The sequence below is a fragment of the Mangifera indica genome, chromosome 17 (assembly GCF_011075055.1).
Source record: "Mangifera indica cultivar Alphonso chromosome 17, CATAS_Mindica_2.1, whole genome shotgun sequence".
Taxonomy (NCBI): Eukaryota; Viridiplantae; Streptophyta; class Magnoliopsida; order Sapindales; family Anacardiaceae; genus Mangifera; species Mangifera indica.
This window is the reverse complement of record NC_058153.1, coordinates 1763782-1778613: the sequence shown is the minus strand read 5'-3', so window position 1 is coordinate 1778613 and position 14832 is coordinate 1763782. Positions and strand designations below refer to the sequence as shown.

Here is a 14832-nt window from a genome sequence, read left to right as displayed (position 1 = left end):
CAAAGCATAATAGCATCCACTTTAATTCTTTGTAACTGACGTGAGTAATGTTGAACCTGAATCAAGTTGGTTCAGACTTAAAAGTTGATTTGATTTAATTTAATTTAAATTTAAATTTGTGTTTGAGTTAGGAGATTATACTTGTTTTAAAACCGAACCAAATTTTAGTAAGAGCGAGTTTAATTCAGTTTGACTGGTGAGCTAGTTAGATAACTAGAGTTAGTTCGAACTTAGCTTGTGGTTTGATTTAACTTATGTTAAATAACGTCGTTTTGTCAACGAATTATGAATTCGAACCATGAATCTATGTCACATATTTGAGTTATAAATTTAAACTATAAATTTAAGTCAAATTCAAACAGAATCATTTTTATTCGAATCAAACTTAAATTGAATTATTTTCATTAGAATTGAACTCGAACCACCCAACAAATTCAAGTCAAACTTAAGCCGAATCATTTTTTATTCGAATCAAACTCGAATAAAAAAGTATTTAGATTTAGTTCGATTCGTATCCACTCCTAGACGCGAGTGTTGCTTCCCTTACAACTCCTTTTGGGTAAATATTTTAAACTAAAACAAGTAAAACTAAATTCACCAAATCACGTGTTTGTTTAGAGGAATAATATATGTATAAATAAATTGTAAAAATACATTCATACAATCTGATATAATAATATATAATTTGGTGATTTTAAAGTGAAAAAATAAATAATTATATAATTCAATTACAAACTTATATATAAGTTTATATAATTTATTTATATATATAATTTTATTTTATATGTTTATTATCTCAAAAAATTATCATTTTAATGCTGAATAAATTTTTGAATTAGGTAAACTCTAATTCTAAAGTAAAATGTTTTTTTGTCTAAATTATAAATTAAATTTCCAAAATGATCATCTCGTAGCTTGTCGCACCTAGGGTTGGATTCGAACTGAGCCAAACTCGAATTCGGTTCGATTCACATATAGTTGAGTTTAAGTTCGAGCTCAAATTTGACTCGTTTTTCGTTATTAAAATGACTTCGTTTTAATACATATTGATAAAAATGACGTCGTTTTAATAAATATTGATAAAAATGACATCGTTTTGTATCAAAATTTTTAATTGAAAAATTTGGCGAGTAGTTCGAGCTCAAGCTTGACCAAGGCTAGCTTATTTTGGGCTTGTTCAAGTAGAGGTTGAGTTCAAGCTGAGTCGGTTCGAGTCCAACCCTACTCGCACCGGTGCATTTGAGCCACATATAAATGATGATCTAACATGTCATCAATAATATGTCATGACTACATAATGTGGCAAAAAGGTAACTGGCGCAAACCAACTCGGGATTGGCCGGTCAATTTGGTAAATTTGCTAGTTCAGAATTTAGTTTAAATAAAATACAATTTTTTTTTAAAAAAATTCAAATATTATATCGCGGAACCTAAAACTTTGTTTATAAATTTTAAATGTACAAATAATCGATAAAAATTTACTATTATTTAAAAATTAAATAATTTAAATATAAATTTTTAAATCAAATTTGAATTAGTTATTATTAAAATAGATTTCATTATATTTTTAATAGTATATCAATATACAAATATAATTAATTTGAATAATGTTTAACCCGAGCTAGAGACATGATTATTGACTCAAAAATTAAAAATTATTACATTTCAATCTTATAAATTATAAATTAATTAATTATTTTGTATTCAAAATAAAATGAGTAAGATTTTAAAAATATAAAAATAAAATTTAAAAATTTAAAATTTTATTTAAATTAAATCGTAAATTTATGAACCCATCCGATCTGACTTATATTGGTCGAGTTTCCTCCGGCTCAACACAAGCCGAGTCGCGAACAGGCTTACCTCCATAATTACACCCCTAGTACCTCATTGGCTCATTCACAACCAACTACTATTTATAAAAAAAGTTTCTAAGAATGATTTCCAGGAAAATTAAAATCTCAATATAAACCCTATTAGGTCAGAATACAGAGAAAATTTTATTTGATCTGGTTGGATGGTCCCAATGACATGGCCTCGTCTTCTTCTTCTCATCACACACACATTCCTCTCTCTTCAGACCCTGGTAATCTATTATTCCTGCAATCTTATTCGCTTTTAATTCAATCCAAAGTTTATTTTATAATTTTTAATTAAGTTTACCCTAAAATCAAGCTTTGTGTCCTTATCTGCGGATTACCCGCTGCTGTTGTTAGATTCTTCTTTCCTGTCTGTATCTTAAGTTTTGTTTGGTTAATGAGAATATATAGGAAAAGAAAAGAAAATTAAATAAAATTCGATTAAAAGATATTCAACTAATTTGAGTTCTTAGGTGTATACAGATGTTTTATGTAGTGAAACTAAGTCAATTGTCTGTATTATTTTCTTCCGACTTTGTTTTAGGAATAAACCATCTCAATTATTTTTGGAACGTTTTTGTCACTTTCAAGACAATTTATACCATTTTCATTATTTTTTTCCTCATTTTTGCTGCAGGTGGAAAGCCAATAGATTCATTGGTTCCAATCCATATTGTGACCAATGCTTCTCAACTTCCATCTGAATTCCTCGAACCATTAGCTGAGAGGCAATTGATCATTGGTTTTGACTGTGAGGGAGTTGACCTATGTCGAACTGGAAGGCTTTGTATCATGCAGGTATACTGTATTTTCACCCCTATTTAATCCAAATTATTGAGCCATTCTTGTTAAATATTATATGCTCATTTGTCGTTTTGCTTGGAAAGAAAATCCTTCATTATTGTGCTTGTGGATTATATATGAGAGTCAATTGTTGTCTTAGGTTTTGTGCTTTTTGGCAGCTTGCATTTCCAGATGCTATATATCTAGTTGATGCTATTCAGGGTGGAAAGACACTTATCAATGCCTGTAAGCCTGCACTTGAGTCTAGTTACATCACAAAAGTTATTCACGATTGCAAACGAGATAGTGAGGTCTCTAATTGATTTTTTTTTCCTTTGCATCATGGTATGTTTGGTATGAGTTTCTTAATATTATTGCTATTGTTAACTTTATGTTTATTTTGTAGGCATTAAATTTTCAGTTCGGCATTAAGTTGCACAATGTTGTGGATACTCAGGTAAGCATTATTAATGACTTGTTGAAACTTATTGTGCAATTTTATATGCATTTTGTGATTTGGACAATCAAAAGATGTCATAGTTTAATTTTTTGTTTGTGACAATTGACATGAGGGATAAGAGAGCATATGAATCTAAAGTATGTTAAAATTTGTTCTTTTGGTTTGCGTATGGCAATGTTTGTACTGAACTTGATTCATGGGGCCGGTTCAACCTCTTGCTTTTTTTCAATTCCTCAGTCTATGGCATTGCCATACTTTTTTCTCTTTACATTTGGAGAAATAAATTTATAATTTCTCATGTTTGGCTTTAAGTCTCTTTTTCCCTGATAATAGTCCCTTTCCTCTGTCTGTTTAAGATTGATGATTTAGCATTCTTAGTCTGCAGTATGCTACTAGACTTGCAGTAATTTGGAAACTTTTAAGATATGATTAGACTATGGTCCTCTGTGATTTTTTAGAGAAATACTTAAGGAAGAATTAAAAAAGAATCATAGGAGGCTGATGTTTCTCTGTTGTAATACTAGCCAGCTTGCCCTCATATTAACCTGCTTTGTCTGAGTTGGCCGTATGAATTGCTTAAATTGGCTTGAACTTTTTTAGATCACTTGTCCATGAGTCTTCCATTTTGACTACTTTTCATGAGAAATTCAAGTTTGTACTTATGCAAATAAATGTGTTGTTGAAGCCATCCTTTTCCTATTGACTTAACACACTCAAGAGAATTTTAAGAAGTTGGTTTTTCCTGTTGTCTTTTTGGGCTGGCAGATTGCGTATTCTCTAATAGAAGAGCAAGAAGGACGAAAAAGATCACCAGATGACTACATATCATTTGTTGGCCTCCTCGCAGATCCACGCTATTGCGGTATTTTATATGTCGTGGTATCCATTTAATATTTAGTTGTTTCATGTAAAAAGACTTTTTTTTGTTTGTAAAATTGTGTCCTTAATGTATGTTTACTTAAGTGTTTTCATGAATGCATTTGATGCTTACTTAAGAATTTTTTTAATGCTCTTGTAAATTGCTTCTGATGGCTAATTAGCTACCTTGATACCTTTTATTGATTAAAGCAGGTCATCATTATAAAATATGTGTCTTTGGTTCAGAATTAAATTTTCTGCTTCAACTTGCTGAATTTATTGCTTTTTCAATAACTTTGAGGACTTCATTTCAGGCATATCTTATCAGGAGAAGGAAGAGGTTCGCGTCCTCCTTAGGCAGGTTAGTTTAGAGGTCTTTATTCACTGTGAATTTTAGTTTTATGGTAGTTTATACTTATGGAATTTAAAGTTGTCTTTCATTGGCTTCATTTCATTCTTATAAACTCTTTTAAAGTTTGCCTTTTTGGTTGCCAAGTTGTGTTGTTGGAAAAATCTCAACCTAGATTTCACAATGCAGGAAATGGTTCCTATGCGGGAAAAACAAATGTCATATAGTGAATAGACTAAAGATGCAAGATCCCTGTATGCTATGTAAAAGATTGTATATGTTCTAGCTGCTGACTTCTTATTTTCTCTTAGGAAAGACTTCTTATTTGAAGTTCCAATTAACTTAAATTTCATATAGTGAATAGACTAGAGATACAAGATCCTTGTATGCTATGTAAAATATTGTATATGTTTTAGCTGCTGATAACTTTAGGATCTTTGAGATGTATGATAAAGAATAGTATTGGATCACTATATTATAATTTATGATGGGAGAGTAACTAATTTGCTTCAAATTGTTAAGGTTGATAAAGTGATGTAGTGTACCAAACAATGAGGTAGGAAATTATAACCTACAAACTTGAAACAAAAGCATACCAAGAATTTTCATTAAAATTAGTGCAACATTTATTGCCAATACATTTTTGTTTCATCTGCATAATTGCCTCTTCAGACTAGTGTCTTATGAGATGAACTGTCATGTACAGGACCCTAAGTTTTGGACTTACCGACCACTAACTGAACTGATGGTCCGAGCAGCTGCTGATGATGTCCGCTTTTTACCTTACATCTATCACAATATGATGAAGAAACTGAATGAACGATCCTTATGGTATCTTGGTGTTCGTGGTGCACTTTATTGCCGATGTTTCTGTATCAATGATAATGACTATGCTGATTGGCCATCACTCCCACCAATTCCAGGTTTCTTTTTTTTGGAATTGCTGTACTGTTGCAAATTATACTTTTCTTGTTTGTATATTGTTTGAAATTGTTTTTTTTTTCTTTTTTGTATATCGTACGAAATTATTCTTTCTTGTTTGTATATTGTTCCTTGGTTATGAGAATTTCAATTCAATGGGCTTTGTATGTCCACCATATTGTGTGAACTTTCCTCTAAACGGTCATGTTGAGTTTTTGCCAAATTGTTGGAGATAGGACCCAGAGAAACTGAGAAAGAAGCCTTGTGCTTTTTCTCTACATAACTTATTTATTTAATTGTAATTTTAATTATTAATATGAAAGGTAAAATAGTAATTAGATATAATGTCTCGTTTTCATGAGCCATAATTTTCATGTTTAACTTCACAACATGGAAAAAATTTTGCTTTTGTTGAACCAACCAGTTGTGTTGTTTAACTTTTGAGTAATTAATGGATTAGAATTAGGATTATCAGTTTGATTATGATTATGCTAGGATTGGATTAGGATTATAATGGAGGACTAAGTGTTAAGCAACCAATAGAAAAAACTTCACTTTTGTCGAACCAACCACTAGTGTTATTTAACTTTTGAGTTATTAAATGGATTAGGATTAGGATTATTGATTTGATTATGATTATGCTGGGAATGGATTAGGATTATAATGGAGGACTAAGTTTTAAGCAACCGATGGAAGATCTAAGGCAAGAGGGAGGATGGGTGAAAAATGAGAAAGTGAAGAGTCCGAATATAGAAGCCCAATCACCCAACCAACATCACTTGAGAAAGGCTTGATTTGGTATTAAGGGAGATTCGGTTTTTGATAAAGACTTCCTATTTCACCTGGATTTTTATTCCTATTCTTTATGGGAAGTATTTAAAAAGGTATCTAATCCTAGTTGAGTTTAGGAGTATTTTATGTCTAGGAAAGTTAAAGTTTTAATAAAGGTCCATGTCTTTCTAATCACTAGGATTCCCTAACAAGAAAAGTAAATATTCCAAACATAAAACTTGATAATGACTAGAATTTCTTAATAATAAAAGTAAATATAAAAATACTAGGAAACACCATCATAATGTTGCCTCAAATAATAAACAATTAAGGATTCTAAATTTCTAATAATAGGGATCCTAAATTTTTCATAAAGAGTGGTAGAGATCTTAAATCCCTAACAAATAGTGATCTTCTAGTCTTTCCAACACTTCTGTAACAAAATGTTGTACTTGAGACATGCAACCACTTGTCCCCTGCTGATTTGTGTAAGCTTCAACCACTTTTCATTCAATGTGATTAACATTTCTCTGATTGTTGCAATATCAGATAACTTTTGTCAATTACTTAAAATTGTTTGTTGTGGCCTTAGCCCACAGATCAATTTTTTTTTTTTTTGGGTAAGTTTCTCCCACATATCAATTATTACTTTTACTTCCTTCCCTAATGTCCCTACTTGACTCTCTGTTCATGTATTTTACCATTGGTTAGAAAGAAATAATCGATCTTGGCTCTAATACCACTTGTTATACTCTAATTGTAAGGCAGAATTATTGAATGAAGTGGTAAAATAGTGAGAGGAGATTTATTGATCGATGATAAAAATACAACAATATAATATGAAGTTCAGTGTAATGCTACAATTTATTGGGATGAAGTTGCTACCTGATACGAATCTTAGGAGAATTACACCTCAAAAGTTAGCTATTGAGATGGAAAAGCCCAAGGTCATATAAACCCTACACTAGTTGCTCATACTTTCCAATGTGGGATCCAAATCTCATACTTTGCACTTGGGATCCTAACATACCATCACGCTCCGCAACCCCGGCGCCCACGCGGGTTGGTTGTGCGCTAGCTCCCTACTAGCCCCTAGGAAACACTGCAATGTCGACGTCACCACCTGCGCCGCACGATTGCAACTGAGAGACATGGTGATGACTTTGATATCAAATGATACGAATCTTAAGAGAACCACACTTCAAAAGTTAGTTATTGAGATGAGAGAGCCGAAGACCATATAAACCCCACACTAGTTGTCCATACTTTCCAATGTGGGATCCAAGTCCCATACCTTGCACTTGGGATCCTAACACTACTCCTTATACAACCAAGATCCTTGGTTGCTATTAACCAACATACAAACTCACTGTATTTCCATCTAAACCATCCAAGTTTAGGTGGCCTGTTCCTCTAATTTTTCTAAGCCCTAATTTAATTTGGTAATGCTAATGTTAATCCAGTCTTATCATAATCACAATCAAATTGATAATTCTAATTGTAATCCGATTTGGGTAATTCTTAAATTACCCTTATTCATCCTAATCTCCATCTATGATAGGGGCCTAACATATGTGTTGTTTATTAATAATACAAGATATAAAGGACAAATGAGTTCAAATTTGCCTTTTCCTTAGTCATGCAACTTTAGTGTTATTGGGATTTCAAGGATGCTGATATAGATGTGTGGTTTATCTATGTAGATAACCTGATAGTGGAGGGAGATGCTCCTGAGGAAGAAATCCTGTCAATTCTTGACGTTCCGCCTGGAAAAATGGGACTTATTATTGGAAGAAGAGGATCCTCTATTTTGGCAATAAAGAAATCTTGCGAGTATATCTCCTCTCTCTCTCTCTGTGTTATTATTATTTTTGGATTTGTATATGCATTATGCACTTGATGCATTTTTTTCTCTTTTGTGTGGAAACACCAGTATGGTTACCCAATTCTTTATTTTAAACTCATTCTTTTGCAGGGCGGAAATTCTCATTGGAGGTGCTAAGGGTCCACCTGACAAGGTTAGTCTGCAAATCTTCTGAATAATTTTACAGCTGCTCCTTTGTATTTTACTTATGCTGGATACCAATCTCCATGTGTGGCTGCTGTTTATTTAGGATTGAAGCATCTAAATTATGACATGGCAATATGGTTGACCTCTTTAATAGGCATATGTGTACAAGGAAAACATGAGCATGCTACACTTTTTAATGGGATAGTTTGTTACTGAGCTAAAAGTATTCTCCATTCTCTTTTCATAGCAGAATTATCCATAGCAGCTGATGTATATATTAGGATTAGAAGCATTTCGAATAATCCATGACATCCATGTATTGATTTTCTTACATGGTTCTAGAATTAAAAAGCTTCTCTGCTTGGATTTTGGACTCGATGAAGTCCGTAGTTCATATATCTGTAGGAAAAAAGAGCATTCACAGATGAAGAACAGCATATATGTTTTAATTATTTACCGGGTGAATTATGATTTTCTTGTAGGTATTCATCATAGGACCAGTGAAGCAGGTGAGGAAAGCAGAAGCCATTTTAAGGGGCAGGATGTCGGAAATATATTACTAAGGAGCATTTGTGGTTAGTGCTTGTTTTCAAACTCCATCTTAATAATAATAATAATAATAATAATCGCTTTCGCTGCTCCGATATTATTGATGTCCAGATTTGATTTATCGATGTTTGATGCTGTAATCCTTCACTGGGGTCTGTTTTTGTCTTCCAAATTGTGTTGCTGCTGTGGTAGCAGTAGCACGGTCAAACGCCAAAATTTACTCAAAATCATCAAGCCTTGCTGCCATAAACAATCGTCTGCTAATTAGTCTGCTTTTCAATGGTTTTATCTTATTTGTTCATTTTGAAAATATTATTAGGTAGTACTGTCTTAGTAATATGAAGTCTTGCAAAGTCTATCCTCGTTATCTGGCGCGAAATAATCAAGTCACCATATTATTTTTGGTTATATGAACCAAAAATAATATACAATTTTTAACTTTTTGAAGCTACTACTAATTTGATACTGTTGGTCCCCAAGGTTTAAGAATGAGTCATCTTTGACCGTTGCAAGTGAAGATGTAAAACCCACATCTACCAATCCTAGACTCCCTGCCCATGGCTCTTCCCATTTAAATTAGAGTAGGCAGGCCTTCACCGTATCCTCTAATTATTACTCAATCCAGGGTTGGATTCAAACTAAGTCAAACTCGAATTCGTTTAAGCTCAAGTACAGTTCGCTTTAGTAAAGCTAAACTTGAGTTCGTTGTAAAAGGTGTTTGAGATCGGTTCATTTGAGAGGAGTCAAGTTCAAATTTGAGTTTTCAATTTAATTCGATACTAAAATGACATTGTTTTGATATGTATTCAGGCTCATAAGTTTTATAAATTGAACACATCTAAAACTCAAGTTCGAGTTTGGACTCGAAAATATTGAACCTTCATGTTTAAGCTAAGTTTGAATTCAAACAAATTTGATTCAAATCTAACCCTAACTCAATCCACCCACAACACCAACATCAGCCAATGACACCTTCTTGGCTGAATGGTGCACAAAACAAAGCGCTTTCAAGATAAACTTGGGCAACTGAATACTCCTGAGGCATTCAGGTAGAAGTTTGTCTAAGTATAGAATCATGAAGGCAAGATCACAACTGGTCAAATTGTGTGAAAACATGTATAGGAAAATTGGTCCCCATGTAAATAAAACTTGTTGGAACATGTTTTTCATGTAAAGACGTGCATACACGCTAGTCACTATCTAATTAAGGCCTATAGCTACCTTTGACTTAACTTTCCCTCATGCTTTATTACATCCATGTACTCTCTTGACATGGTTTGGTATTATTAGGAACTTTATATGTTTGTATAATCCTTTAGGACATTACTACAAACAATTGAGTATAAACCTTGAATGTTTATTCATCTTATATTCAGATGTACAATAATGTATCGTTGGTTAAAAGACATTATTTATCAGTGTAAAAAGGTGAAGATTTTTTGAAATCATGTTAACATTCTATAAAGTGAGAGAAACTGTTGTACGATAAAACTCATTTACCAAACTCACAGAATGATATCTGAATGAGTAACTAGTTATAAGAACAATGACCAAAAACTCGACATATGAGTAAATGTTATTTATATGAATAAAACAACCTACGGTCCTTATTTATCTCATGTTAATATAAGAAAGTTATAACTTCTTATCATATAGGGACACAATCATCATTCTATCTCCTAATGAAAAAAGAAGTTAATTTTTTAATTTAAATTGTAATCGATAAACATTTTCTCTTTATCCTAGAAAAAATCTAGTTTTCCTCTATAGATATCTCTTTAACATCAAGTATTTTTTAAAACAATTTCTCGTATAAACACTATTTATGCCCTCTTAAAACACTTTCTCGAAGTCATTAATAATATAACCTTGGAAGTTAGTGCCTGAGTAGTAGTTCGAACTACGATATCAAGAACCAGATATTGCAACAACAATTCGGTTAACGAAACACACATGAAGATTTTTTAGTTGAATTTTTAAAATTACTTGGCCAAACACTCAAAAAGAGTTTTCAGTTGAATTTTCTTCTTTCTCCAAGCTGTTAGTCTTTATAATCTATCTAGTCCTCTTATTGTTTTGGATTCTCTCTGTGGTTGTGGAACTTTTGGTATTTGTTTAGCCTTTTCTCCAAAGTGGATGTCTCAATTCTCAAATCTTATTAGTTGTTAGGTAGGAAAGATACAGACAAATGAAAGGGAAAACCCTACATGCATGAATCTGGATAATTGCCTCAACATACAAATTAATGACACTTTGACTTATGTTTATCCTTACTAGGTCTCCACTTTGACCAAAGTTCATGCACCTATTTAATATCTACTACTAGGTAGCCTATTTGAATTCTCTAAATTATTCTAATTTCAAAGTTTATTCAAACTGGACTCTGGTGCCCAGAAGGGATGGGTAGGCCTTTATGTCGGAGAGTTTGGGTTGAAGTCTCTCAGCCTTACACTAAAATAAAAATTTTCATTTATTTAATTTAGTAATTATAAATTTAATTATTCAATTTAAAATTTAACATATTTGATATGATCGATTCTATCTTTAAGAGACAGTTTAGTTTGGGTGAAATTCTTCCTTATAAAAAAAAAGACTCGATAGTAAACTAAATAGATTTCAGTTTGTTTGAAAACCATTTTTAGAATTAGACTAGATTAAATTGAAGTAGGTAAATAATTATATACATAGTTATATGTGTTATCATATGATTAGATGTTATTTTATTTTTAATTTAAAATCACTCAATCATATAATAATACATATAAATATATAGATATTTATATATCTAAAATAGATACATATAATTTTATTTTATATATATCATACACATACATATGGGATCACTACCTACCAACCACATTTTACTACAAATAAACCCTATTTCTGCAAATTCATAAGATTCTATTTGCAGAAGGAACATCAATATAGGGTCTATATTTATATATACATTATTAATTTTTAACATAAACAAATAGCTTCATGTCCTTTTAGAAAGGCTATCATTTAATTGACTATTGTGGAAAAAGTTGGAAGAAGCTACCTATTTTTTTTTTATACTTACATACAAATAAATAAGTCAAATTTTTTCTATATTAGTAATATTATATATATATCTTTTCTGGGTTTTATGCCTTTCTTTCACAGCTGAAAGGGTAATTAATTAATTGCCCACCCACATTTGATTAAATATGCTTATTAATTAAGAAGGAATATTCATGTCCAAGTAACGCCACCAGGAAATCGACGAGAGGCATCATCTATCAATGTGAGAAGTCCAATGTACAGACAAAAGAGAGAACAAAATTGTGACTGCCACCCCCCCAAAAGGATGACCTGGGTGGTAAAAAAGACCTAACTCAAGATAATATTTTTTATTAGTCTAATTCAATAATTTTAGAATCGGATATTAAATTTAGAATTTTACCTTTTAATATAGTTGATTTAGATCAAAGAAACAATCAGATTTAAATGGGTTTTTTATTATAAAAAAGAAATAATATCTATCAAATCAATCTGTAAATTTTTTTAATAAAAAAACCTTATTTGAATCAAATTATTTTATTACAGTTAAATAGATTATATTATTAGATTAAACTTTAAATCAAAAATTTAGTTTCATAATTACTATATCATAATTTAACTTTAAAATATCATCTAAAATGATTTAGGCTCTTGTTGTTGCATTTGGAATTTCAATATTATATCACTCGGATTACTCAAATTACTCTTAAGAGACGTTTGGTTTGGGTAATATTTTATTATCAAAATAGAAAGATTACCTTGAAGATAAATTACTTAGAAGATTATTGGGTATAAATTATTACTATGTTTGATAAAATTTTATAGATATAAATAATTATTATGTTTGGTTAAAGGTAATAAAAGATTACTAGTAAATTATTTTACTTAAATGTCTTTGAATATAATTATTTTTAAATATTTTTTATATTATTTGTCATATTAATTAAAAATAAATGTATTTTTGTCTCAAAAAATTAATAAAAAATAATATAATTATAATAAAATCAAGACTACCTTGGTAATCTTTAAATACCTAAGGTGAAGGTAATAATTAGATTACTAACTATATTATCTGTCACGTCAGTATTGGTAATAAAAAATTATTATAAATTTTTATTATTGATAAATCAAATAAGAAAATAAAAAATAAATTACCAAAATAATCTTCAAAAACTGAAAACAAACGACCATTAAGAGACACCTTCATTGAATTTTTTAGATTAAGGAATATTATAATGGGAGAAGGACTATTTCCCACCCAACTTTAGATGCATTTTCAAAATGCCACCCACGGCAGATGAAAATCCACTTTTCCCACCCATGACCAAACTACCGTCCAATTTTTCAGTTAGGGACAGGGGCAAAATCGTTATTTACTATTTAAAACCTTAAAACTTTAAAATTTTACCATTTCCCCCCTTCAGGTTTTAAAAACTAATAACTAACGCATCCTCAAAGTTTGAAAAGTTTAGATTTTACCCCTAGGGTTTGCTTCCTTCACCGGCCACCACCGACGGTCGACGCAATCGACCGATCTCTCATCTCCGACTACAAAGGACGACGAAGGACAACCCTTTGTCGCCCAGATCTGGACGACGAAGCGTCGTCCAGATCTGGAAGAATAGACGAAGGACAACGCTTCGTCGTCCTTCGTCATAGCCTCTGGACCATGCAACGAGCGACGAAGGACTGCGAAGAGTCATCCTTCATCGTCTGGGTAGAGCGACGAAGAGATCTTTGTCTCTTCGTCGCATCGTGCGACGAAGAGATCTTTGTCTCTTCGTCGCATCGTGCGACGAAGAGATCTCCGTTTCTTCATCGCACCACCGTCGTCTCACTAGGAGAAGGAGGAGGCCGGAGACGACTTCGGGAGATAAAGTTGAAGAATGGGGGTGAAACAGCTAGTTTTGAAAGTTATGGGGGGCGGCTGCATTTTGAAAATTATGGAAACCCTAGATTTGGGGGTGAAAATGTTAGTTTTTAAAGTTTAAAAACTTTAGGTAAGATGAAATGTTAGTTTCTAAAACCTAAGGGGGGTGAATGGTAAAACCCTTACATCAATTTTGGGATGAATTTTACAGACTAAATTGAAGGGTATTTTTGCCATTTCATCTAACAAGGGTAAAATGTCTATTTTACCCTTATGCAAATAGAAATCATCCATATTAATAGCTCATGAGTGAGAAAAATGAATTTTCATCTGTCGTGAGTGACATTTTGAAAACGCATCTAAAGTTGGGTGGGAATAGTCCTTCTCCCTATTATAATATTTATGTCCACAGGTCAAAAATGTTAGGCCGTCTGTCAAGAGCATGCCGTACGTAATATTAAAGTGAAAATAAAAAGTAAATTTTGTATCATGATTGCGATGGTATGTCATTGAAGGGTTACTTTATTCTTAGTCAAATATTATTTTGTTGTATTTCGATTTTAAAATTTAAAATAGAAATTAAAATAAATATAATAATAGGCGGTGAAGAGGAGTTTTGGAGTAATACACGTATATATTATGGAGGTTTGAAAAAACCATCCATGAATGACCATGAAGAAGCTCATGCAACTTGTGACCACTCACAAACAAAGATCAGGCAGACATGCTTGCTGATGCATACCAACCATCCATCTCCTCACTCAAATTCAAAACCCCATTTAGAAAAACTAAACAAAAATTCTATCATAAATTAGAGCAATGTTATGTGCCACAGTTTTAAGTATTTAATTAAATATTTAAATTATGAGTAATATTATATGTATCTATTTTAAATACATAAATACATACATATTTATACATATCATCACATGATTAAATATTATTTTATCTTTAATTTAAAATCACTCAATCAACATATTATTTTGATACCCAACTCAAAATTCGGTATACTTAGTTTTATTGAAAAAATTAACCCACGCTGAAATTGACAATTAAAATGTGTATATATATGAGTAATGTTATGTACACCCAGTTTTGAGTATACAATTAGGTACTCAGATGATGAATCAATATATGATTGAGTGTTATTTTATCTTTAATTTAAAATCATTCAATGATATAATAACATATTATCTGAGTACTCAATTAAGTAGTCGAAACTGAGTGTACATAATAATTTTTATCATGTGATTACATAAATGGAGATGCTATTTGGTTAGACATTAATTTTCCACTGCCATATATGGATTTGATTTACATAATATGTAAATTCATGACGACAATAACTAAATTTCATGTCTCCTTCTTGAACTAATGTCA

The 14832-nt window shown here is 31.5% G+C and overlaps 1 protein-coding gene across 2 annotated transcripts; it reads left to right on the top strand.

Moving 5' to 3' along the window:
• Positions 1–1907: 1907 nt before the first annotated feature.
• LOC123200935 lies at positions 1908–8656 on the top strand. 2 transcript variants are annotated; one of them, XM_044616323.1, is made up of 10 exons: positions 1910–2086; positions 2497–2657; positions 2822–2953; positions 3049–3099; positions 3868–3964; positions 4275–4321; positions 5016–5232; positions 7705–7834; positions 7977–8019; positions 8495–8656. In XM_044616323.1, the coding sequence occupies exons 1-10, from the start codon at positions 2032–2034 to the stop codon at positions 8573–8575; spliced, it is 1014 nt and encodes a 337-aa protein (XP_044472258.1). In that variant the 5' UTR covers positions 1910–2031; the 3' UTR covers positions 8576–8656. The 2 variants fall into 2 exon arrangements, with proteins under 2 accessions (XP_044472259.1, XP_044472258.1); XM_044616324.1 differs by lacking the exon at positions 2822–2953 and having other exon boundaries at positions 1908–2086.
• Positions 8657–14832: the final 6176 nt, after the last annotated feature.